The sequence below is a fragment of the Lithobates pipiens genome, unplaced genomic scaffold (assembly GCF_037356315.1).
Source record: "Lithobates pipiens isolate NorthernLeopardFrog02 unplaced genomic scaffold, aLitPip1_a1.2 Scaffold_25, whole genome shotgun sequence".
NCBI classification, from domain to species: Eukaryota; Metazoa; Chordata; class Amphibia; order Anura; family Ranidae; genus Lithobates; species Lithobates pipiens.
The window spans coordinates 38,307,892-38,333,984 of record NW_027507787.1 but is presented as its reverse complement, the minus strand read 5'-3'; the positions used below and the strand labels follow the sequence as shown (position 1 = coordinate 38,333,984).

General features: G+C 42.6%; 1 protein-coding gene across 1 annotated transcript in view; it reads left to right on the top strand.

The window, feature by feature from the left end:
* The window catches only part of RUFY2 (RUN and FYVE domain containing 2), a 58,789-nt gene that overhangs the window by 23,049 nt on the left and 9,647 nt on the right, over positions 1–26,093 (top strand). The window contains exons 7-12 of the mRNA XM_077454276.1: positions 138–202; positions 8,345–8,410; positions 18,629–18,698; positions 22,089–22,190; positions 24,701–24,814; positions 25,253–25,417. Coding sequence (XP_077310402.1) covers positions 138–202; positions 8,345–8,410; positions 18,629–18,698; positions 22,089–22,190; positions 24,701–24,814; positions 25,253–25,417 — 582 coding nt within the window. The remainder of the gene's footprint in view (positions 1–137; positions 203–8,344; positions 8,411–18,628; positions 18,699–22,088; positions 22,191–24,700; positions 24,815–25,252; positions 25,418–26,093) is intronic.

Genomic DNA, 26,093 nt, shown 5'->3' with positions numbered 1-26,093 from the left:
TCAGAATTACTCCGATGGATTTGGTTGTCGGAATCTCCGACCGTGTATACAAGGGCTTACTCTTATGTTTACATGTTATTGATCCATCAACCAGATAGTTAATTAGTATTTTTAATTGTATTATTTTCCTTTGTTAGGTTGGGGTCATTGATTTTTCCATATATTTAAAATCTGATGAAGATAATCATGATCGCGAAGGAAGGTAAGGATATTTTATAGATAATTTTAAGGGATAATTTTTTCATGTTTTGTTTAATATTCAAGTCAAGAGTAGGATCATGTCTTTTAAATTATTCTTAGCTACGTACACCGTTAACGTGACGTATACTGTATTCAAGTGGTTTTATCTGGCAAATGGATTTTTATTTCTGTCTAGCTAGTCTCCCTGTCAATTCATTGTCCAGTGTACAGTATGGAGACAGAAAAGTAACACAGAAAGTTGCAAAGAATAAATAGGAGAAGTGTGTGTGTGTGTTAGTTGGAGAGCATTACAAATTCTCAAAATGTGCAAATAAAAAAAGTTTACATACACGCAGTTTTTACACAAAAGATTTTCTGAAGCAAACTTTGTTTGTAAAGTGTTTGTAAACCTAAAAAAAAATGATGTTACTGCCTCTTTAAAGCAATATACTATGCATTGTAATGTTTCTATTTTATTTAGTCCTGCCCATGTGGTATAATACCTGGTTGATCCTGTCTGTGTGCTCCTCCTACTGAGAGTAAATTGACCATGCTAGCATGGCTGCCGATCAATGGTAGTGTGGTCAGCTTGTGTTATGTTACCATGCAACAAGTTCCTAAATGCTGTTAAGCACTGGTCTCCAGCATTTTGTTTTTTTCTCAGTGGGCAGCTGGTGTCCTTAACAATGGATGACTCATGAGCTATCAGCGAGATTCCCCTCTGACAGCTGAATGTAAACAAAAAAATGTTGGCATTAAAAAAAATTTTTTTTAAACTGCGTGGGAATCCTCCCCAATCCATACCAGGCCCTTTGGGTGTGGTATGGACTTTACCCACTTTACTACAGGGCACTTTCACCCCCTTCGTGCCCAGGCCAATTTTCAGCGCTGTCGCTATTTGAATGACAATTGCGCGGTCATGCAACTCTGTAAAATTTTTACCATTTTTTTTTTTTGAACAAAGAGCTTTCTTTTGGTGGTATTTAATTACCACAGAGTTTTTTTATTTTTTGCTAAACAAATGAAAAAAAGACCAAAAATTTTGTAAAAAAAAAAAAAAAAGTTTTTCTTAGTTTCTGCTATAACATTTTGTAAATAAGTACGTTTTCTCCTTCACTGATGTGCGCTGATGAGGCGGCACTGATGGGCGTTGATAAGGTGGCACTTATAGGCAGCACTTATATGCAGCACTGATATCAACGGTGTATCCTGGCCTAGGCCAACAAGGCCCATGCCAAGGTAGCATTTTGCACGGGGGCAGCACGGAAAAAGTCCCCGCGAGGCAAATTATTCTAATGCCCCCATAAAGCGGCCACACTACTTCCGTTATGTGGGCTGCCAACATTCCACAACCTTGGGGGGGGGGGGGGGGGGTAGGTGCGGGCGCTGCTTCTAATTTTGACTGTCCTATCATCCTGGACCACAAACCTTCCTCACTGTGCTATGTTTTCTGCTGCACCATTGGCATGGTTACATCTTCTTAGTCCTCTCCATAAAATTATCAGAAGTTTGTGCAAAATGGCAGAACGGGAATCTGGACAGGGTTAACAGAGAAGTGGGTTGCAGCAGGGAAATACTGGATCTTTAAAGCCACTTTCACTGGCCAATTATTTTAGTATAGCTGTTTTTCTCTCTTGATCTTCTTTTTTAAAGAAGGACACCACTAAATTTTACAAATGGAGCATGTGTGTCATGGTGGGAGGATTGCTTGTGTCCAGTTTGATCCAAATTAGGAATTTGAAATCAGCTTCTGTGTTTCACTTCAATATCAGAGGCTCCCATGTAGACAAAATCTGCCACTTGGTAGAAAATTGGTTGCGTATCTTGAGAACTAGGACAGCAGCTTGTCTAGAACAACAAGCAAGACTATTTCTCTTATATTCACCGACTGACTCAGCTCCTCTCTGTAACTACATGGGTTGTATAGCCTGCCATTAGGAGAAACTAGGCAAAATTGTTACACAATACACAGAACCTAAATCCCGCCCAGGGGGGGGGGGGGCGGTTCCCCGTGCTATCAACCCTCCTCCTTCTGCTAGCAGCTTCATTTTTTATTTTGCCTAGCAAGGAGAATGACCTAGAAAACCCTGCGGGCCTCTCTGTCCATATTTTTACTGCAGGTTTACTGCTTTTTGCGCAAGATGAGAGATCCTGAGATCTTCTATCAACTGCCAGCTGGGTGACAGACTGGTTAATGAAATCCTTGAAGTCCCTTCAGTCCAGCCATCGAGCGTGTGCAGGCTGCAGCTATGGCTCGGCAGGCCACGACATACCTCATGCTCCAGAGGTGGTCAGTGAGCTTTAATGCTCCGGGGTATACATATGACCGGGCTACTGATGTCTGGATCACAGTATACTGGGCCAGCAGCCACCCTGTAACTGCGCAGGCGTAGGTCTTTGATGGAATGTCTCCCAGCTCTTCAGGACTGGTAAGTACGGCTCTCCCTGCTTCGGTGGGGGGAGCAGCTGGGCATTCCCTGGGGGGTCGATTAGGGGGCCACCTCACCTCCTTATCTTCTCTCACAAGTCCCTATCACCCCTCCCTTCCCCCTCTGAGGGGGATGTCTGCATGCGCTGCGGGCAGTGTATGTGTGTGGGTCACTGTTTCTCACCTGTGGGGGCTCTGTGCGGTTGCTGTTCAGTCCTGGTCCAGGTCTGAGGGTCCCAAAAAAGCAGTTTTTGTGGAGGTTGTTTGTCTGTCAGCAGGCAGCTCGTTTTTATTTTTGCTCTGTTCACCGCATGGCGCCGTTCTGGTGGCCATCTTGGAGTTGGGAAAGCTATAGATTCCCCTGGGGAGCTTCAGCAGCCATTTTCCCTAGGATTCCTATTGATTACATTGGCAGCCATTTTGTGAAAGCCTGAATGCTTTCTTCACCGCTGGCCTCTTGTGACAGCATGCAAGGTGCTTTCTCTTGTTACTTCCTGTATCCCCTGTGTGTGAGGGACACTGGATGGCTCTGTGCTGCACGCTGAAGTTGTTCTGCAGATCGTTGCACCGCTGTTATAGTTGCTGCTGCTGACAGTTTTTTCTTCTCTCTGCATCTGGGAACCTCCGAGGGACTACAGGCACTATTCTTGGCATTCAAAGAACGCCCCAGGGTGGTGGGTCTAGCGCTAAGCCCCCCTTCCCCCCCACGCAGCGGCAGCAGGAGGGTGGGACCTTCACTGTCCTAAGTCCCCTTGCAGGTGGCAGACAGGATAGGGTCAGCATGGCTTCAGAAACTGGTGTTTCTTCCCCAAAAATCCAGGCTATAGTAATCAGGTCACCTGCGGTTAGTGCGGTGCGCATGGACACCCTGACGGCGTTCCTGGACTCCTATGTTGCTAAGATAGAGGTGGCAGGAAAATTGCACGTAAGAGGCCCCTGCCCCCCCCCCCCCTCCTCTGGGGAGAGCTCTGATGCAGACTCGGCCCTGCTACGGCTGGAGACCCCTGCTCGGACCTGTCAGACGTGGCTGACCAGGACCATTCGGACAGTGAGAATGATTCCCCGTCCAGGTCCAGGCGCAACAATGGAGCACTTATCACAGCTGTGTGTGATACCCTGAAGATTCAGGAGCCAGCGGATTCCTCTGCTGATGTACCGGTCCCTTTTGGGGCCCACAAGCCAGCACGTTCACCTAAGGTGTTCCCGTATTTGACTTATTTTGACAAATTCATCTACAGGGAATGGGGTCGCCCGCAACTGACTTTTTCGGTCCCCAAAAACTTGGCAGTGCATTACCTCTTCGAGGAAAGCCTTCTCAAAAGTGGTCGGCTCCTCCGGTCGTGGACCCCCCAGTATCTAGGTTAAATAAAGTAACCACGATCCCGGTTGAGGAGACTCCTGCATTCAAGGATCCCACGGACAGGAAGGCCGAAGCAGTGGCTTGTTCCTTGTTTACGGTTGTGGGGACAGCCTTGCGACCTGTACTGGCATCCGCACTGGTGTTGCAGACACTGACTGAGTGGGCAAAACGTTTGCACCAAGAATTGGGAGAGCAGAATGCCTCCCCTGTCTGCATGGAGCTAGCAGACCAACTAGTGCATGGCCTTAAGTACGTTTGTGACGCGGCCCTGGATACTCTACTCTCCCTCTGCTATCCAGGGCCTCAGTGTCAGCCGTGGTGCTGAGGCGCCTTATTTGGCTGAAATGCTGGTCCGCTGACCAGGCATCCAAGAAAGCCCTGACGGATCTTTCTTTCCTTGGCGAACGGCTCTTTGGAGCCTCGTTGGATGACATTATTAAAAATGCCACGGGTGGTAAGAGTACACTACTTCCACAGGCCAGGAAGGCTAAGGAGCCACGCCGCAGGCAAGGGCCCTCCTTTTCTGCTCACAAGCAGTTTTTTCGTCCGCCCGGTTCTTCGGTAAAACGCCCCCAGCCCGACAGGACGCCCACGGACGATCAGAAGCGTCCCTGGAACCGCAAGCCTAACAAGCTTGCGAACAAAAGTGCTACCGCATGAAGGGTCGTCTTCGGGAATTTGCAGCCGTTGGACCTCCCGGTTATCAGACCAATGGGTCTGCGATCTGATTTCCACAGGTTACAAGATAGAGATTCTCTCTTGGCCGCCAAACAGATTCTTCCCCTCCAGCATACCCTCGTCCCCGGTTCGCCGGGAGGCCCTGCTAGGGGCAGTAAGGGACTTGCTGAATCAGGGGGTGATTGTACCAGTTCCGGACTCGGAACGCTTCTAGGGGTTCTACTCAAATCTGTTTGTGGTTCCCAAGAAGGAAGGGGTATGTCCAATCTTGGACTTGAAAGTCCTCAATCACTTTGTAAAAGTGCAGAGGTTCAGAATGAAATCAGTTCCCTCAGTAGTCGCTGCACTCCATCAAGGGGACTTCCTGGCGTCCTTGGACATTCAGGATGCCTACCTGCACTTACCCATATGCCTTCGGCATAAAAAGTTTCTGCGTTTGGCAGTCAGGGAAGCCCATTACCAGTTTGTGGCTCTTCCCTTGGCCTGGCAGCAGCCCCCTGAGTCTTTACGAAAGTACTGGCTCCAGTATTGGCGTTGCTGCGACAACGCGGGAACGCGATCGGGGGTTACTTAGACGATCTCCTCCTGAGAGTTTCTTCCACCTCAGAATTAGAGGAGGATGTGGCGATCACCATGCAGACCCTGCAAGAATTTGGGTGGCTGTTGAACCTAAAGAAGTCGGGGGTTGTGCCGACACAGCGTCTGGAGTAACTGGGTTTACTGCTGGATTCCAGGGAAGCGAGGGTCTTTCTCCCCTCAGACAAATTGCAGACTCTCAGATCTGCGGTAAAACTACTGATGAACCGCAAGTAGTCATCATTCCGCTTTTGCATGCGTGTGCTGGGGCTCATAGTAGCCTCTTTCGAGGCAGTACCTTATGCCTAGTTCCATACCAGAGTCCTGCAGAAGGAGATCTTGACAAAATAGCACAAATATCCCTTGTCCCTGGATCGGCAGATCCAGGTGAGCCAGCCAGTCAGGGATTCCCTGATCTGGTGGTTGAGGTCCCCGGTGATTCAGGCCGGCAAATCGTTCCTTCCTCTGAAATGGACGGTGGTCACTACGGACGCCAGTCTGGCCGGCTGGGGTGGAGTGATGGGGATTCAGTCGGCTCAGGGCCTCTGGTCGATGGAGGAATCCAAGTTGGCGATCAATCTGCTCGAATTGAGAGCGATCAGGCTGTGCCTCCACACATGGTCGATGAGTCTTCAAGGGTGTCTTATCACGGCTGTGGCATACATAAATCACCAAGGGGGAACAAGAAGCTCCGCCACTGCTCGGGAGATCGCTCACATACTTCGGTGGCCAGAGCGACACGTTCCGGCCCTGTCAGCCATTTACATCCCGGGGGTGGAAAATTGGCAGGCGGACTATCTGAGTCGACAGATGCTGGACCCAGGAGAATCGGCATTGCATCTGGAGATATTCAGGCTGCTGTGCCTGAAATGGGGCACACCAAAGGTGGATCTATTGGCCTCCCGGCTCAATCGGAAGGTCCCGAGATTCGTGTCCAGGACAAGAGACCCTGCTTTACCATCGCTGGCTTTAACGGCCTGGCTTTTGAAAGCCAGGTATTGAGGAACCGGAGTCTGTCGGACTCGGTGATTCCTACTATGCTGAGAGCGCGGAAATCTTCTTCCAGGAAGATATACCATCGTACTTGGAAGGCCTATATCTCCATGTGTGAGGAGAAAGGGTGGCATCCGCGCTCCTTCTCTATATCCAGGATCCTGCTGTTTCTTCAGCAAGGTGTAGACCAGAGGTTGGCATTGAGCACCATCAAGGGGAAAATTTCAGCCTTGGCTGTCTTTTTTCAGCGACCCCTAGCATCTCACTCATTGGTGAGTACCTTTGTTCAGGGGGTGCGCCATGTAGTCCCTCCGGTGCGTCCTCTGTTGCCTCCGTGGGATTTGAACCTGGTGTTGTCGGCGCTTCAGAAGCCGCCGTTTGAGAATATCAGGGAGATTCCTCTGTTGACCCTTTCACAGAAGGTGATCTTTCCAGTGGCCATCACATCGGCCAGGAGGGTTTTGGAACTGGCAGCCTTGTCCTGCAAGTCACCTTATCTGGTCATCCACAGGGATAAGGTGGTGTTGCGTCCACAACCGTCTTTTCTACTGAAGGTGGTCTCGGTCTTTCATATCAATGAGGACATTGTATGACCATTGTTGTGTCCTAAGCCGAAGCACCCCAAAGAGGTGGCCCTTCACGCGCTCGATGTGGTTAGGGCTCTGAAGGTGTACTTGTCTGTCACAACTTCCTTTCGGAAGTCGGACTCACTGTTTGTTTTGGTGGCTGGTCCTAAGAAGGGCATGGCGGTCTTGTCGGCCACCATTTCGAGGTGGATCAGACAGATTGTAGTCCAAGCCTACGCCTTGAAGGGGCAGGTGCCTCCCTTTCCAGTCACAGCCCACTCTACAAGAGCAATCAGAACGTCTTGGGCCTTCCGACACCAAGCATCTGTCGCTCAGGTGTGTAAGGCGGCGACCTGGTCCTCTGTCCATACGTTTACCAAGCTTTACAAGGTAGACGTCAGTGCATCGGCTGATGCTGGTTTTGTCCGCAAGGTTTTGCAGGCGGCCGTGTAGTTGCTATTGCATTTTTTCCTGGTTTTTCGATAAAAACACAGTATTGTTTCGTTAATGCACTGTTGCATTACTTCCGCAATGCTGCAGTCTGGGGGATCACTCCTGTTGAGGATGCCCGGTTTTGTGGTGGAGTTTCCACACATTGCTGTTTTTTGTGGGCTTAGTTTCACTAGTTCCCACTTGACATGGTGGATGAAGTTTTTAATGCTGTTTTTTTCCCACCCCTTGTTTGGCACTGCTTTGGGACATCCCATGTAGTTACAGAGAGGAGCTGTGTCGGTCGGTGAATATAAGAGAAAATAGGATTTTTGTACTCCCCGTAAAATCCTTTTCTCTGTAATTCACTGACCGACACAGCACCCACCCCTCCTTTTTTCTATGTTATACTGCTTGTTGACGTACTGAAGCTGCTAGCAGCAGGAGGAGGGTTGATAGCACGGGGCCCGCCCCTCCGGGGCAGGATTTAAGTTCTGTGTATTGTGTCACAATTTTGCCTAGTTTCTCCTAATTTCAGGCTATACAACCCATGTAGTTACAGAGAGGAGCTGTGTCAGTCGGTAAATTACAGAGAAAAGGATTTTACAGTGAGTACAAAAATCCTATTTTCTTGAGTAGCTTCTCCACATTTTTAATTCACAAGAATAAAACCAGCCATGCATGGAGCGAAGTTTGTATGGTTCAGCGGGGACCGGACAAATTTCAATCCATGTATGGGTAGGGATGTTGTACAGAAGTTTATCTACCATTTGACTTCTATACAACCGCCCTATCAGGTTTTCTCTGCTCAATCAGTGCCGCTGGCTAAAGCAGGCAGCCCTGATCAGTGTATTCTGATGCCGTGGAAGTCTCCCCGCTGTCAGAATATAACTATAATCATAACTATAATCACTCAGTGGGGAGGATTCCTCTGGCTGAACGAAAAAATATTGACTCATAGGTGAGCTGCCTAACTTTCTTTTTAAATATAGTTTTATCTAGGCACAATTTTTGTGCTTGCAAGAGTTGGTTTTCTTCAAACTAGCATATTTTAGTGTTGTGTTTTATTCCTCTTAAACTGGATATCAGCAGTGTTATTGCAGAGTTATTAACACTTGTCTTCCCTTTTGGAAGGAATGTACACATTTCTGCAATACTGGATCAAAAGAATTATGTTGAAGAACTTAACAGACAACTGAAGTAAGTCTATGACAAAAGAAATGTCATGCAAAAACATCATTGCATGCAATTATAATCCTTTTTAATGCTTTTTATTTATTTCAAATGTTATGTTTTATTGCATTCTTCAGCAAAAGCATGCAGTTTAAATTTACTGCAAGGACAAGATACAGACACATAACCAATTCTGGTTCCAAAACAAAATACAATGCTTATCTATAAATGTAAAATTGGTATACTATTCATGTAAATCACGATTAAACTTGATATAGGAAGTTACCATAGATCCCTAACAGTACAAGATCAAAATAACCTCGTAGAGGTTAAAAGGGCCCCTAAAAAAAATAAAACAAAAGAACCACAGTTTGGGGCGGGAGACAGAAGCTGGAAGACGCTAAATAGGTCAACAATGACCAAACATGGCCCACTATGAAGAAGAGCTTTGAGAAACTACAGCGGCCATGTATGCAGCATAATCTCAAGAGTATTGGAAATCGTGCTAATAAAACCAAGTTTTACAGCTGCTAGTTTTTGAGTTTCAGAGCTGCTATCAATTGTTCCGTGTAATTAATCTCGTTCACCACTGCTATCTACTGACCAACCTTCGGTGGTTCTGTACTTCACCATTCTGCTGATTGCCCGCTTTGCCCGCATTGAGAAGGTGAAACGGGAGGAATAATTTATACTTGCACCTCTAGAATAGGGTGATGTGTAGCATGAACACCCACGGGCAAAGTTCCAAGGTGATATAAGTAATTTTGTAGATTAATCTGTTAATATCTTCCTAGAGCTGTTAGGGTTAATTCTGTGTCTAGGGGGGTCCCTTCAACCTCTCAGACCTTAGATCCAATGTATTGTATAAATTCAGAGCGCTCTGGAATCAATTCTCAAAGGACAAATAAATTCACACACACACCATGGCGTCCTTCGAGAACTAATTGTATTGAGATTTTACAAAGCAAATGATATAGGGTATTTTACGTCATACAGAATAAGACATGCGCAGTAGACATCAAGACGATTACAGCTGGTCAAGACAAAAACACTATTGTTCTTTGTTCTAAGCTAGCTGAATTAATATAAGAAAAGATACATAATTCCTTCTGTAGCTAAAAGATGCTGAGAAACAGTGTGAAGGTTATAGATAAGTGTGTGAGAACACACGGGTTAGAAGAATCTCATGTTGAGACAGTTATCTGAGAAGTTAAAGGGGTGTTCAAACTGTACATATTGTGAAATGGAAGTTTGTGAATATTAAGATGGCTGACAGAAACAAGATGGATGCTTAGCATAACCTTTCAACCCCCTCTTTAAGTCATGGAATGACTTCTACAGATCCGCAGCCTCCTGAAATCTACGGTTCTTGCTACGTTTGTTATATTCTTTTACATAAAGCTGCAGATATTGTGTATATGCTTGAGAAGGTTGGTCTGGTGTAGTACACTTGCTAATACAAAGTAGAATAAGCTTGAAAATCAAGTAGCCTATCAATCCTAACAATAGTACTATGATAATCATAATCACTATGTCCTTTAACCATGAAAACATTCCACCTAAACCCAAACTAGAAAAGGGGTTCCATCCATAATTACCTATGTCCCTTGCTTGTTTCATTAATTCATTTACCTGTGTTCGGTGTTGACTAATAACATCATAGTAGTCTGGGATTTCCAGGCTGGTATTGTGAAACCATGTACAACATTCATAATCTTGGGTCATTTCGCATAAACCTGTCAGAGCTGCACTCATGCTTTCAATAGCTAATTCGTGTAACTCTAGTTGTCTTCTAATTGCTTTGAGCTCGACATTGAGTAGTCCTATATCTTGGGAGTTTTTTTCCATAACATCATTTATTAAACTAGTGTAGTTATTTAATTTGTCCATCATGGTTATGCCCCATCCTGTCCAGGATGGAAACCATGTCCATGACTTATCTGAAGTAGAAAACATAAGTGGGGCTTCTCTCTTGTATTTATAAGTTAACCTATGTACTGGACTTGAAGTAACTTGTATGTGATGTTCCTGATTCTGGCCTAGGGCTGACATGACTGGTACCAACTGTGCTAAATAACACCATCCTTTCACTCCTGCGGGGATCCATGGGTAACAAATTTTAGCACAGCATACATATGTATTGTTTCCCAATGAAAAGCTTCTTAGAGAACTACGTTGGGGCTCAGTTCCAGCCTCAAATGCAGCACTAACAAGTTTACTCACAAGTATCCCAGAGGTTGTGTTCCTGTATGTAGTAAGTTCACTAATGGTGTTGTTAAGGGATTGATTTTTGTAACTACACATATGACCTATGATAATGTTACTGGTATGGAAGGGAATACCCTTTGAAATGTTAAATACAGACTTGGAACACATACCTATTCCGTTGGATGTATTGCCTAACTGAACACACCACTCAGGTTCATGTGTCCTTCCTAAAGTGTAAAACATAATACTCTGATTGCGGTACCCTTCCGAGACATTCTTAATACTTAAGACTAGAGTATTTTCCAATAATGACTTGAGGTTCAGAGGGACAGCTAAGAGTGGGATTTTAGCAGTTTCTGGGTGCAACTTACTACAAATCCAGCATTTTTCATATCCTGACTTTCTAGCGTAAGCATATTTAAATTTTAACAGTAACATTTTTCCAGAAAAACTTGTTTCTTTGATCAATTCATTAGAGACATCTCTTTTACTGCGATTTCTGAGGTGAAAGTCAGTATGGTTGGTGTGTATTTCGCTTTTACCACATATGAGTTTCAAGGCACCTAAGTCTTCAGGATGAAAAATACAGTTAGTTATTATCCACACTGGGACAAAGATCAGAAGTAGAAACATCACCAGAAGGCAAAAGGCCTTCCCAGAAGTCTGTGGTGAAATGAGTGACATCACTGTCCTTTATGTCTGTGCTTGTCTTTTGAGGACTTAAAACACCTGCTTCACCTCTTTTCAGCCTTTCTTGGATTCCTGGGTTTAGATCAACCTTCTTTACTCTGCTGGCATGGATCCAAGTAGGACTTTCCTCTGTAAGGATGGCGGTCCTGGTGACGGCTACCACTTTGGTCACTGGTCCGAATGGAACCTCTTGCGGCTTTTCGACCTTTCTGAAGCCTCTGGACCACAACTTGATCACCGACCTGGAACGGGTGGGTTGGTACCTGTGAAGAAGAAGGAGAGGTGCGAGCAACTCTTCTTTCGACAATATCAAGAGTTTCAATCAGTTTTTTTACATATTCCTCCTGTATTTGTTCCAAATCACCTTTCTCTACCATCAAGGGATGATTAGCCCACGGTGTGGGGAATGGCCTACCCATGAGTACCTCAAAGGGGGAATAACCCGTCACACTGTGAGGGGTCATTCTGATTTCAGCTAATACAGCTGGGAGAACTTTTTTCCACTTGCCAAAATTCCCACCCGTAGCTTTCCTTATCCTGTCTTTAATTGTTCTATTCATTCTTTCTACAATTCCTGAACTCTGTGGATGGTAGGGGAGGTGAAATTTCCAGTCTATTTTTAGTACTTTTACAAGATCTTGGCATATTTTAGCTGTGAAAGCTGGGCCATTGTCTGAATTTATTTGCAATGGACACCCCCATCTAGGAATAATTTCCTGTGTGAGGATCTTCACTACAGTTTGTGCGTTTTCATTGTTGGTGACAAAAATTTCGGGCCAGCGTGACATTATGTCCACGATAACCAAAAGATATTGTTGTTTCTTTCCTTCTTTGGGCATATGTGTAAAGTCTATCTGTAAATGGGTAAACGGTGTTGTTGGGTACTCAAGATGTTCATGCTTTGATTTCTTTGGGTTTGTTGGATTGTTCCTAATGCAAGTGACACATCTCCTTACAAAAGCTTTGACTAGATTAGGTAATCCTGCAATGAAAAAATCTGCATCTAGAAGTTCACATGTGGCATGCCTGCCCTTGTGACCCAGTCCATGGTATTGTGCAATGAACAGGGGGGCGCTAGCAACAGGAATACACGGCTTCCCCTCTTTGAAGATTAATCCTGTTTTAGGATCCTTTTGTATCATCCCATCACAGTTCCATTGCGCAATATCATCAGGGGTGGCAAAAGCCTGCAGTTCTGTGAGCCAATGTGTCTCTTTCAGGGAACATGGCTGAGGTGTTAGCATGGGCATTTGAATGTTTGCCTTTTGTGTAGATGCAGCTTCTTTAGCTATTCTGTCAGCTAGTGCATTACCTTTGGCTATATCAGTCATTTGGCCTGTATGTGCCTTACAGTGCATAGCTAGTTTTGAAGGCAACTGAATTGCATCTAGTAATGCTGTGACTAGGTCAGAGTGTGAGATGCTCTTTCCATCTGCTGCCACATATCCTCTGCGAAGCCATATCACACCATGGTCCCAAACCACACCATGAGCATACCTGGAATCAGTGTAAATGTAGATGCACGGGTTAATGCTATCAATTCAGCAGCTTGTGCAGACTGATAGGGTATTGGATTGGCCTTGAGGACAGTATCCGGCAGTTGGACAACAGCATATCCTGCATGATAGACATTATCACTTGGTCTGCTGCAAGAGCCATCAACAAAAACTGTTTGTGCAGTAGGAATTGGTACTGAAAGCATATCTGCTCTAGGTGAAGTGTCCTGATGTATTGATTGTGTACAGTCATGAGGTGGTGGTAAGTCATCCTGTTCTCCTTTAAGACCTAATAAGGCATTCAAAATTGGAGCTGGGCCAGAGTTTATGTTTGAACTTTTTATTTTCAGGTTTGGATTGGACAGGAGGATGACTTCATACCCACTCAATCTTTGTGCTGACATATGCTGAGTATGTAAAGTTTTGAGGAGTGTGGTAACGCTGTGTGAGGTGTATAAAGTAGTGTTATGGCCCAAGGTAAATGGTGCTGCCAAATCTACAACCATAGAACAAGAAGCCAATTTTCCGAGACAAGCAGGCATGCCTTGCACCTGTACTGGAACCACCTTTGAGAAAAAAGCTACAGGGCGCAGTCTCCCACCATGTTCCTGGGCCAGTACTCCTGCCATGGTTCTGCAATTTTCCCTAGCAAACAAGTGAAACATTTTGCTAAAATCAGGGAGGCCGAGGCTCGGGCTGGTAACCATTGCACTTTTCAACATGGTAAAAGCATTTAACATTTCATCAGACCATTTTACAATATCAGACATTTCAGAGAGTGTTGCTTGTCTCAATATATTGTCATAGAAAGAACAGTCAGGTATCCATTGGCGGCAGTAACCAATCATTCCAAGAAAGGTTAGCAGGTCTTTCTTGGTAAGTGGGCGGGGCAGACCCACTATAGCAACAGTTCTTTTGTGACTGACTTTCCTAACTCCCGGAGACAGCACAAACCCTAGGTACTCAACCTCCTGTTTACACCATTGTAATTTTTTCTTAGACACTTTGTGACCACACGTATATAACCATTTCAATAAGGATAGGCTATCAGCTCGGCAGTCCTCCTCTGAAGAACTACAAATCAAAAGATCATCAACATATTGCAACAGTACAGAACCATGAGGGGCAGTCCAAGGCCTGAGGGTGGCTTGGAGTACTATAGAATAGACCACAGGTGAGTCTATATATCCCTGGGGCATTCTACACCAGGTAAACTGGCGATTGTGTTGGTCAATCGACACAGTAAAAGCAAAGAGTGGCCTTGTCTCCTTGTCTACAAGGACAGAGAAAAAAAGCATTCTTTAAATCAATCACAGTAAAACATTTGGCTGTTGCTGGAATGGAGGACAGTAGAGATGGAACATCATGTACAATGGGTGCTATTGGGACTATGAGGTCATTTATGGCCCTCAAGTCCTGTACAAATCTGAAGGAGCCATCCGGCTTCTTTACAGGGTTAACAGGTGTGTTGTATGGAGAAATCATTTCCTCCAGGATTCCATCCTGCAGAAACTTTTTCACCATTGGCACTATGCCATCCATCTTTTCTTTAGAAAGTGGATACTGTTTATGATAGATAGGAAATGCACCTTCTTTGAGAGTGGCCTTGTATGGTGTGCATGAAACAAGTCCTACATCCAGATCTGATGTAGACCAGACCTGGGGGTCTATATCCTCAAAATCTTCTTCACTATTTTCTTGTGACAGCATCAAAAAACCTGGTTTGCATGCTACTATAGTGATTTTATCTGAGGAAATGTCTAGACCTCCTTCTGAGTTGGTTCTAATTGTGATTCCTAGTGGCCCAAACAAGTCTCTTCCCAACAAATTTACAGGACACCTTGGTATTATCCTGAAAGAATGTGTGCATATGGTGTACCCTTCATCATCTTCTATTGGTAGGGGTGGAGTCCTATATGTTTTTGTCAGTATCCCATTAATTCCCAAAGAGGGTTCCGCTGGTTCCCATTTGCCTCTGAAATAATCTTCACAAACAGTACTCCTAGTGGCCCCGCTATCAACAAGATAGGGGAGGAGTCTCCCATTTATTGAAATAGCAACCATTGGACTGTCAGTGAAATCATCTGAGACAAAAGGAAAAGCTGGGACACTACCCTCCGGGCCCCATCATTGTTGTTGATTTCCCCATTTGATTGGAAATGTTGGACCTTGTTGGATGGATGCCTGTGGTTGTTGTGTCTGGTTAGGGACAGAGCTGGAATCGGGAGTCTGAGAAGGGGTGGGGTGAGGACACTGAATCACCCAGTGATCCTCAGCACCGCAATTGAAACATCCATTGTTTCTAGAGCGACTCATCCCTCTTCCATTTCTGCCTCTAAATCTGCCTCTAAAATTTCCTCTGCCTCTAAAAGTTCCCCTTCGTATTCCCTTGGAAATGTTGTGTGGAGACATCTTTCTGTGAAAGAGCTTTGCCAAAGTCAGTTCTAGAAAGTGTTGACCATTCAGTAATCATTTGTTTGACTGGGACCACTAAATGGGGTTTGAGATTACCCAGGAAAGTCTGGATCAATAATGGATCCAAAATTGACAGAATACCCAAACCGGCTTTCTGTCCATCCTGCCATATGAACCACCTAAGGGTTAACTAGGTATCGCTCTGTACATTTAGTGTTCCTATGAAAACAAAACAATTTACTTGCTTGACTGCCACCTAGCGGTGCAGACAATCAGACAACGGTGTGAATCAGACAATTAGACAATACCTCAACTTAGATTCCTTTACCAAAAAGAAATCAGTACTGTCCGTGATACTTTTTTGTACTAATACAGCTACAATCACTTCAAGACTGTAACAGAATAAATTTGGAACAAGTTCAAGAGTATTTCAGATACAATAAACACACAATCTTGCTCATGGACCTGCTGTTTTGTTTCAGACAAATTTAAACCACAGATGAATTTAACTTTGCAATGTACATGAATCTGTTTACCTTTCCCAAAATAGCTTTACCCAAATTGTAACTTTATAACCTCCGGGAATACCACTCACCAAGTATGCCTTTTGGTTCTGGAAACAAAATAGCAGTCCACATATACACACTCAGCGCAATTCATTCAGCGTGATACTTTTAAAGCAAAGCAGTTATACAATCATACACAAAGTTTACACAATACATTGATCATTAGTCACCAGTTCTGTGCCGAACAGAACGAAAACTGTAGAGTACTCTGTAAATTTTTTTCTAGGTCCCCAAAACCTATTCTTCTAAGATCGCCAAGATCTTTTCTTTTAAGGTCACCAAAACCTTTACAAGTGTCCCCAAAACACTATATGACCTCCAAGGTCATGACCGGTCAACTTATGTATACTTATGAGAGGTTCTATAACCCAACAGCAATCTCTGTGGGATGGAAGCCAAGTCACACACCTGACACCTGGACTGCGGCAAGTCAATTTCACTCAATAAGAATAGAATTCACTTACCGAGCCGTTAAAAGTAGCTTCCCACGTCCATTAAGGGTAAACATCCATCCCGGACGAGCCCCCAGTTCTGTTAGGGTTAATTCTGTGTCTAGGGGGGTCCCTTCAACCTCTCAGACCTTAGATCCAATGTATTGTATAAATTCAGAGCGCTCTGGAATCAATTCTCAAAGGACAAATAAATTCACACACACACCATGGCGTCCTTCGAGAACTAATTGTATTGAGATTTTACAAAGCAAATGATATAGGGTATTTTACGTCATACAGAATAAGACATGCGCAGTAGACATCAAGACGATTACAGCTGGTCAAGACAAAAACACTATTGTTCTTTGTTCTAAGCTAGCTGAATTAATATAAGAAAAGATACATAATTCCTTCTGTAGCTAAAAGATGCTGAGAAACAGTGTGAAGGTTATAGATAAGTGTGTGAGAACACACGGGTTAGAAGAATCTCATGTTGAGACAGTTATCTGAGAAGTTAAAGGGGTGTTCAAACTGTACATATTGTGAAATGGAAGTTTGTGAATATTAAGATGGCTGACAGAAACAAGATGGATGCTTAGCATAACGTATACAAGGGCAGAACCAAAATATATAGATCAGAGTGCCAGTGTCTTGATGACATCGCCAGCATAGCGATACCAAAGGAAAAATCCTGTGTAAGGAGGGGGGTCCTATACCACGGAGTCAACAATTGTAACCCGTCTCTTGATATCTGCTAGCGATGGAGGACCTGTGAGCAAAAAAGGACACAAGCTTTCTGCTTATGCGTAAGGATCCTATTCAGGTCCCTTTCCCTTCTCTGTAGAAAGGGAGGGACATAATCTGCTGTGGCATTGTTCACCAGGGAATAGGAAATCAATAATGTGGGGTGATGTGTTCGAAGGGGAAAATCAGAGCCAGAGACACATTCCGCAGTTGGATAGTAGTAATAAAATTGAAAATTTGTATGGCTCGTCAAAAGTCCAGTGGGGGGAGAGAGCATATGCTTAATTTCCAAGGAGAAAATCTTTGAACCTGAACTGATTTGATAAAAGTTAAGCCATACATTTAGAATCAATCAGACCTGGCACAAAATCTCGGGCAATGATTACTGGGGACATAAGAGTGGGCAAATGAAAATTATAATCCCCGCTATTGAAATACATCTCTTAAAAGCAGAAGTTCACCCATAACAGATTAATAACAATTAATTTTTTATAACAAAATAACATATATTCCACATTAATAATTTCAATTATGCTGCCAAAATTAGTGTGTACTGTAAATTGCCTCCAGCATTGCTCATGTTTCTTCTTGCCGGAGGCTGCCATTTTGTTGAAGCCCAGAGCAGTCACTTCCTTATTGTAAATTCTCCCCCCTTTCCTTGGTCTCAAACTGTCACATTCTAAAATTAAATGATGTACATTTCCAGCCTTGATTGTATATCTTGATAAAGAGGAACGCTGCCAGAAGCTTTACAGGTATGAAGTTCAAAGGCTGCCATGAGAGAGGAAGGAGAGAATAACAGGGAAATAGGACACTATCCTTGCAAGTTTAAAGTGGATGTAAACCGATTTTTTTTTTTGTCTGGCACAATATAGAGTATGGGATTTCAGATCAGCTGTGCCCAGTTTTGAGAGTTAAGAGTTAATCCAGCTCTGAGCAATCCTCATATCTTTTTTTCAGTGAAATAAAACACATAAACTGTGAAAACTTTGTCCGTTCTTCCCCCTTGCTGTGATTGACAGGTGATTTATATATCTCCTGCACTAGCCTAAGACATGCATTATTTTTTTATTTCCACCCCCACTCCTTTCTTCAGCAGCTCTGCGAGGATTGGCTTATCCACACTTCAGCATGATTTGGCATGCTGAAGTCACGTGGGGACTTTTCTGGATTTTGACTGGATGTTAGTGATCATTGCCGAAGTTCAGAGTAAGAAATACACAGGAAAAAATGCATGTTGATAAGGGGAGTGTAGAGGTGGGCGGGCAGTCTACTAACATCACGACTCCACCCACTGGGCCCTGGAAAATAGACGCACCCACAGAATCTGCAGTATTTCGGGTCTCATAGCAGACAGAGGGGAGACATTTGACAGATAAGTATACATGCAGGAGGCATGTATATCCTTCTAGATAACCAATAGTGCAGTAGTTTAGAAAGGATGAGAATGGGTTTACATCCACTTTAACTCTTTTGTATCTCTTGGCAACAGAGGAGTGTAATAGCTAATTTTTGAATCCTTTCATTTAGATTGTAAGCTCCAAAGAGCAGGGCCCTCTGATTCCTCTTGTATTGAATTGGGCTGTAACTGTAATGTCTTCTTAAATTTTGTAAAGCACTGCACAAACTGTTGGCACTATATAAACCCTGTATAATATTGATAATATAATAATCATCTTTCCTGCTTACCCACAGTGGTACTGTTAGCAGTCTTCATGCAAGAATCGATACATTGGAAAAGTCAAATGGAAAGCTCATTGAAGAGGTATGGAAGAGCTAAAATGCATATGCATAAAATCCATTGTTATATAATCTGCTTCATGTGTAATGTGTGTGAAAATACCATTTATAGGGCAGGGCAAATGTATTTTTATTTTTTTATGAGCAAATTAATACCTATACCACAGAGTGAAATGCATTTAAATCCGTTTAAAATTGACAGTGAATAATACCAAATTCATCAGCTCTGCTTACTTTTGCAGAAAAGTTTACAACATTTTAATATGTTGGCATAGTTGACCAAACGATCATTCTTCTGACTTACCACTGAAGCTGTTAACAGAGTATATGTGTGCAGGCTGTCTGTTTTTTTTATTTTTAGATAAGAAGTCTTGTCCAGTTATTTTTTCTTTCACAAGTGTGGTACTACAGTCATCTCTACTATTTGCCTTTAACCACTTCAGCCCCGGACCATTTTGCTGGCCAAAGACCAGACCACTTTTTGCGATTTGACACTGCATCGCTTTAACTGATAATTGCGCGGTCATGCGACGTGGCTGCCAAACAAAATTGATGTCCTTTTTTTCCCACAAATAGAGCTTTCTTTTGGTGGTATTTGATCACCCCTGCGGTTTTTATTTTTTGAGCTATAAACAAAAATAGAGCGTAAATTTTGAAAAAAACGCATTATTTTTTACTTTTTGTTATAATAAATATCCCCCAAAAATATATATATAAAAAAAAAATTTCCCTCTGTTTAGGCCGATACGTATTCTTCTACATATTATTGGTAAAAAAAAATCAAAAGCGATTATTGATTGGTTTGCGCAAAAGTTATAGCGTTTACAAAATAGGGGATAGTTTTATGGCATTTTTATTAATAATTTTTTTTTTTTACTAGTAATGGCGGCTATCAACGATTTTTATTGTGACTGCAACATTATGGCAGACATATCAGACATTTTTGACACATTTTTGGGACCATTGTCATTTATACAGCAATCACTGCTATACAAATGCAGTGATTCCTGTGTAAATGACACTGGCAGTGAAGGGGTTAACCAGTGGGTGGCAGTGTAGGGGTTAAGTGTTCCTAGGGGTGTGTTATTAGCTATTGGGGGCTGGGCTTTCATTTAGTGAACACTGATCTCTGCTCCAATCACATGAAGCAGAGATCAGCGTCACTTGTTGCTAGGCAGAACAGGGAGATGCTGTTTACAACGGCATCTCTCCGTTCACCTGCCCCGTGAGACGATCGTATGCCCGCGGCGATCAAGTCCGCGGGACCCGCAACCCGGCGCGCTCCGAGGGCAGGGCGGCATTAAAGATTGGACATACCTGTACGCCAATATGCCTGCCCGTGCCATTCTGCCGACGTACATAGGCGTGCGCTGGTCAGGAACTGGTTAATCTTTACCAGCCTAAAGTGGAAATTCAATCTTTCTATCAACATTGACTATTTGTAATCCTTATGCTGCTAGCATTAGTAAATAGATAAGTAAATATGATATACTTCCTGTTTTTTGTTTTTGTTTTTTTACATTTCTATAGTTGTTTCCTGGTTTCCATGCCTAGGCAAATTATGTCATAAATCCCAGAAGTCTTCAGGAGGGTTTTCTTAGCTAAGTACACCCACCTGCCTGCATGCCTGAGCTAAGAGTAGATGGATTCCAGAAAGTAAATGCTACATGAATCATCTGCTCTTGCGCAAGATGGCCATGGCCAGAGATGCTAGGGGGTGTTTTTCAAAGCAAATTAAGGCATGGAGACATGTATGGATTATACTTACCTATTCTGTGCAACAATATTGCACCTCCTCTTTTGCAGTCCCCCCACCTGCGCTGTCTGGTTGCAGGGTTGGATTAAGAGCATCATGGGCCTGGTGCTGAGGACTTTTGAGTGCCATTTTTATGGTTAATAAATAAAATTAAAAAGCAATCAAATTTTTATTAAAACAAATTTGGTATTTTTAACAAACTGCTCATTCACACTATGTGCAAGAGAACCCGAGCGAATGAGCCCAAATTTTCTGTATTTTTTTTTACATTTAAAAAAAAAAATTAAATTATTTGTTGCAATCTTTTATTGTTTACATTCTTATTTTTTTTTATGTTTTTATTTTTACTTTTATTTATTTTTTAACAATTTTACTTTTTTATTATTTTTTTTCCAGTGAAGGGCAGTGGATGGTGTAAGTAGTGCAGTGAACGGTGTCAGCATTTTTTTTTTTTTTCATTTTTTTATCGTTTATTTTTAGAATTTATAAACCCCTGTCTGGGTGGCCTCTCAGCAAGCCGCTGGGCTGTGTACTGTCATAGACACACATAGCCACACCCTCTCCCTCCTCACAGGAGTTTTACTGACAGCAGCAGGAGCCTTGGGCTCCCACTACTCTCAGTGTCTCCTGTGAGACCAGCAAGTGAGAAGAACGGTGCTGCAGCCAGGACAGCACTGGAGTGATGATAGGAGTCAGGTAAATGTTTAGGGATGGATAGACCAGGTAGAGGGGATTTTTTTTACCATAATGCAGAGAATGCATTTTAGGTTAAAAAAAATACTTTAGAACTATTTTCTATTTTAAATGGGTTTTTTAGTCCTGTTACAGGCCCTCTCTGCTGATTATTCAGGGAGTATATAGGTTGCAACCTACTTTTGAGGTCAAGAGAACATCTTGGGTATTAAATGACTTTAATGGAAGATATGTTCGGGGGCTTCATTGACTTGTGTATGCAGATCAGCCAGTCAGTCCTGCTATACCCAGTCACCATGTACAATATACATTTCCATCTGCCCATTTAAGGCTAACCATACACAATCAGTTTAGCCTTGTGAGCTGATCGAGATAAATCAATAGCGTTCCCCCAGCCCCAATAAACAGTGTGGACGGGGAAATCTGTACTGCCAGCTTTTGTATTTAGGCATCCACAGCACCAGCAACTGCCTGAATACCCAAACAGTGACTTCATATGATAGGATGCAGTTGCTATTCAGCCGACAATTTTCCATACAACTTACATTGACTATGTAAAGGCAGGTAGTAACAACAGGGTCACCCATGAATCAAAGTTCAGCTGATTAAGCCATATATGGCCAGACATCTTCCACTGAAGTATGTTAACCAGAGAAGCATATGGCCTTTACATTTGCATACATATGTTTTACCTGATGACATCTTTGGGAACATTGGCTTGGGTCCTCATACATCCAGAACTAAATTCTATTTATTAAATTGGTACCCAACTTTGCCAGCATTCATGTGACACCCCCAAACCCCGTTAACTCCACCCAGTACTTTACCTTGAAATGTGCAACTGCAGAAAAGATGAATGTGGTCATGTTTGATAAATACAGGTATTTACAACCTTTGTCAGGACTTTTTGCATTGGATTGGTTTTTTGATTATCTCTTTTTTCTTACATTTGTGCTTCTGTTTTAGTTAGCAATAGCCAAGAATAATATTATCAAATTGCAAGAGGAAAACCATCAAATAAGGAACGACAATGCCATGATTTTCATGAAAGCTCATCAACATCTAGAGGTAGAACTCTTTTTATTTTCTATAGATAAATTGATGTTGGTATTATTCTGACATACTTGATCATTTAAAAGTAAAACCCATGCCACCTCATACACAGAGAGGCCAGGGATAATACCAGCCTTGCAATTGCCCTGATTTCCTTAGCTCAGTGCAAATTGATCTCTCTTTGCAGTCTGACAATTGATGAAGAGAAAAGCCTTTGACTGGGTACATTGGTCCTTCCTTAAACTACCCTTCTACAGGTAAACATGGGAGATGCATTTATATTAAAGGTTGTGGCTTTCTATACTGGCCAAATGGTGGAGATCCTCATTAATGGTATACTGTCTGGACCCCTGTTTATGTTTAACCATATAAGACAAGGTTTTCATCTGTCCCTATTATTATTATTATTGTTATTGTTATTATATATCCTTAAGGTGGAACATTTGGCGGTGGCCATGGGGAATAATACTTTTGTTCTGGGCTTACAGATCGGAAACCATCATCATAAAGTTTTGCTGTATGCTGATGACCTGCTTTTATATATAATCTTCCCCCTTGCTGCTCAGTGTCCTAGCAGAATATCATAGCTTTAGTGAACATTTCCCATTACCCAGCCACATTATCCCTCATCAGTTACCTCTTCTCTTTTAAATGGCAACCCAAGACCATGACCTATTTAGGTATCAAAGTCCTGAATGACCACAAGTCTTTGCTATCCCTAAATTTTCAGGACCTGACTTGGATTCCATCCTCTCTATGTCCTTATGGGTAACCTTTCTGCATTCCTAGCTTGGAAGGGTGAGACTCCAAAAAATGGACATCCTCTCACTTGAGGCAACATCCACCCCAACCTTCCCCATCAGTATAAGTTCCAGGTGGTCCTGACATCCCTTATACATTTCTACATAAACCCAGCACTGTGGATATTAAGTTTTCTTGGGGTCACAAAACTCCCTGAGTTAGTGCTAAGAGCCTGTTAAGACCAAATTACAGCAGTTGGGTTTGTCTCCCAGATTTCGCAGTCTACCATAAGACACTCATCTCCATAAGTGGTTTTACACCACTGAAACAAAGATGTATTTAGCCCTGAAGAGGGATATACCTCTGATAGCCATTCAAAGCTTACCCTTGCTACTTTCCATGCATAGTCCATTCCCTGCCTTCCTTTCTTCCATGTTGAGGCTTAGTTATGCACTAGTCCTGTTCTTTCTCAAGACCATGCAATCTTATTCCCATTTTTAATAATCCTCAGTTTCCTCCTAGCATGCACTCTATAAAAATCCTCACAATTGTATCCTCTTCCAGCATTGTTATATACTGCTCTGTACACACCATAACTTGTAACGTCATCACTAGCCAGGCGCTCAGAGGATAACACAGGACTGGTACGTGGCCACTCAACTGACACTTTGGTCTGCTCTTTGAAAGCTGGGGATTTTCTTTCACGTCCTCTCACACAATTTAATCACTACAAATCTCTCTGAAAGAATTGACCAAGCCCTCTTTTATATGCCCTTAAAGGCCTGTCTAGGCAAGACTCCTTATATGGCAGAATGAAAGAAAGATTTTGGCTGGGTCTTCTCAAAGGAGGAGTGGTTAAAACTGCTCACAGTGACTCATAGTGCCTCTACATATCAGGTAAAGTATGATTTTGGCAAAAGGTTTTTAATACCTTCTGCTCTGTGCAATCCACACAGGTGAAATTGTCTCCTGAGATCACTTTGATGTCCCTGTTCCCTGGTTTGAACAAGAGCAATAAAGCTGATATTCTCAGATTTTGCCCTGTCAAGGCCTAAACAACCATTTCACGATTGTGGAAATCTACAGAAACACTATTACTCTATTACATTACCACGTGGGTTACTATGGAGCAACTGCTGACAGATGACATTGATAGTAGGGATTATTTTTGGTCAGTGTGGTTGGAATGGACACTGTTTTTTTGTTCTTCTTTATGCTTTCAGTCAATGTTTGATTCTAAAGCATTTTTGTACAACACCAGCTCTAGTCTTGTAAATGCGATTCTTTCATCTGCAGCCTAATAGTTTCTATGCCCCCTTATGGTGTTACTTGGTGGTATATATCTCCCTGTTACATGGCCCTCTACCTTCTTCCCTCTTTGTTGTCTTTTTCTTGTACTAATATACAGATTCAGTCTTCAGACCTGTACCTGTTCATAATATCCATGCCTGCAAAATGAAAACAACCTATCACCAAAACTTTAGATCATTTCAAAGTAATGGTAGAGAGACTGGTGGTGGCATGGTTATTCTATTTGATTCTTGTAATGAAATGCTGTTTGAAATTGCCTGAACATTTCAGTGTGTAGCCAGCATTACATGTTGTTCATATTAAGATTCTCTACTATATTTTTGCAAAGCTGATTGTGTATAGCTCATAAAAAAACTTCTCACCCCTTTTTATTGATTACATTTTGCCAATTGTCTACTTGTTTCCATTTTTTACACTCCACTTAATCACTGCAAAGTTTCATGTCAGATTATAATTATGAGGTTTACAAACAGGCAGCCAAGGCCAGTATTGAAGCAGAACAGATGTACAGACAGCATGCAAGACATGGACTGAATGAAATCTTTACAGACATATGTACACATCATGAAGACTCACAGCTAAGACAGGTAGGTATAAATGCATAGCCGGTCATCACACTGATAAATATAACCTCTGAGACTGTAGATGCATGGCTTTTCTCTTGCCAAGTTAATCATTTATAAGGATTGTTTAAAAAAAATGGATGCAAATAACCATAAACCCTGAAAATATATGCAAGTAAGCCTATTTCCCATCACTTCCCGTCTATTTGACAGCTGCCAAACAGAATAGGAACAGGAGATTGACAAAAATATAAACAGTTATATTTAGTAGGGTAAAAAAGGTTTAGAAATACTATCAGGTTTTTATTGCTACGCATTGGCATGCTGGTTATAGCTTCCTTTTCATGTTTCACACTTCAGGTTTTTAGCTAAAGGTAACAATTGGATGCATGAAGCTATATGACCTTATTTTTGTTGCTTATGTGACTCCATAACCTGTTTTCTCTTTTTCCACCATCTAAGGAATCAAACACTGATCTTGAGCCAGCAAGAGTGCAGCATGAGATTGAACTTGCTGTTAAGTTGCTGGAGAAAGACATTTTAGAAAAGCAAGATACCCTCATTGGTCTAAAAGAGCAACTGGAAGAAGTAAAGGCAATTAACTTTGAGATGTATCAGAAAATGCAGGTAAGAAGGCTTGATGGAACATTTTAAGGTCCATTCACACCCAAGTGTTGCTTTGTGATGCTTTAATGCTCCTTAACTAGTTTGTTTGGTCCAGGCTGGCCCAAACTAGCTATTTTCACTTGGTGCGCTGTAAAAAACTGTGTAGCCCCAGCTTCCTGTCCCACACCCTGAACAAAATTGAGTCAGGCTGAAAAAAAGCTTCTTTTTTTGTAATTGGGTAAGTTGTTAATGAAGATTTTTCACATTATAGAAATAAGTAGGGCCTTTAAGGTTGCTTCCACTCCCTCCCTCCTTCCATCAACCCAAACAACAAAAGAGAGAAATCAAGTTAGAACTATACATAACTTCTAGGAAATATACACTTAGCTTTGACTGTTGTCACACTAATATTAACATTGTGATTTATGCAAGTCATCAAAATTATCTTTAATTGCAGTCAGTGCAGACACAAAAAGGAAGAGAGATAACAAGGATAGCATTCCAATGTGGGACCCAATCAGTGCAGATGTGGTACGGAGACTCAAAAGAACTGAGGAGTGGACTCTCATCCATCTAGTGCAGATAACTCTTGGGGTGCCAAAGTAAAGATCAATTTGTTTTAGGAGAATAGCCTGACACAATCCATGAATGGGGAGGCTAAACTAGGGATGCTAAGCCAATCTCCCCTCGGTTTTTC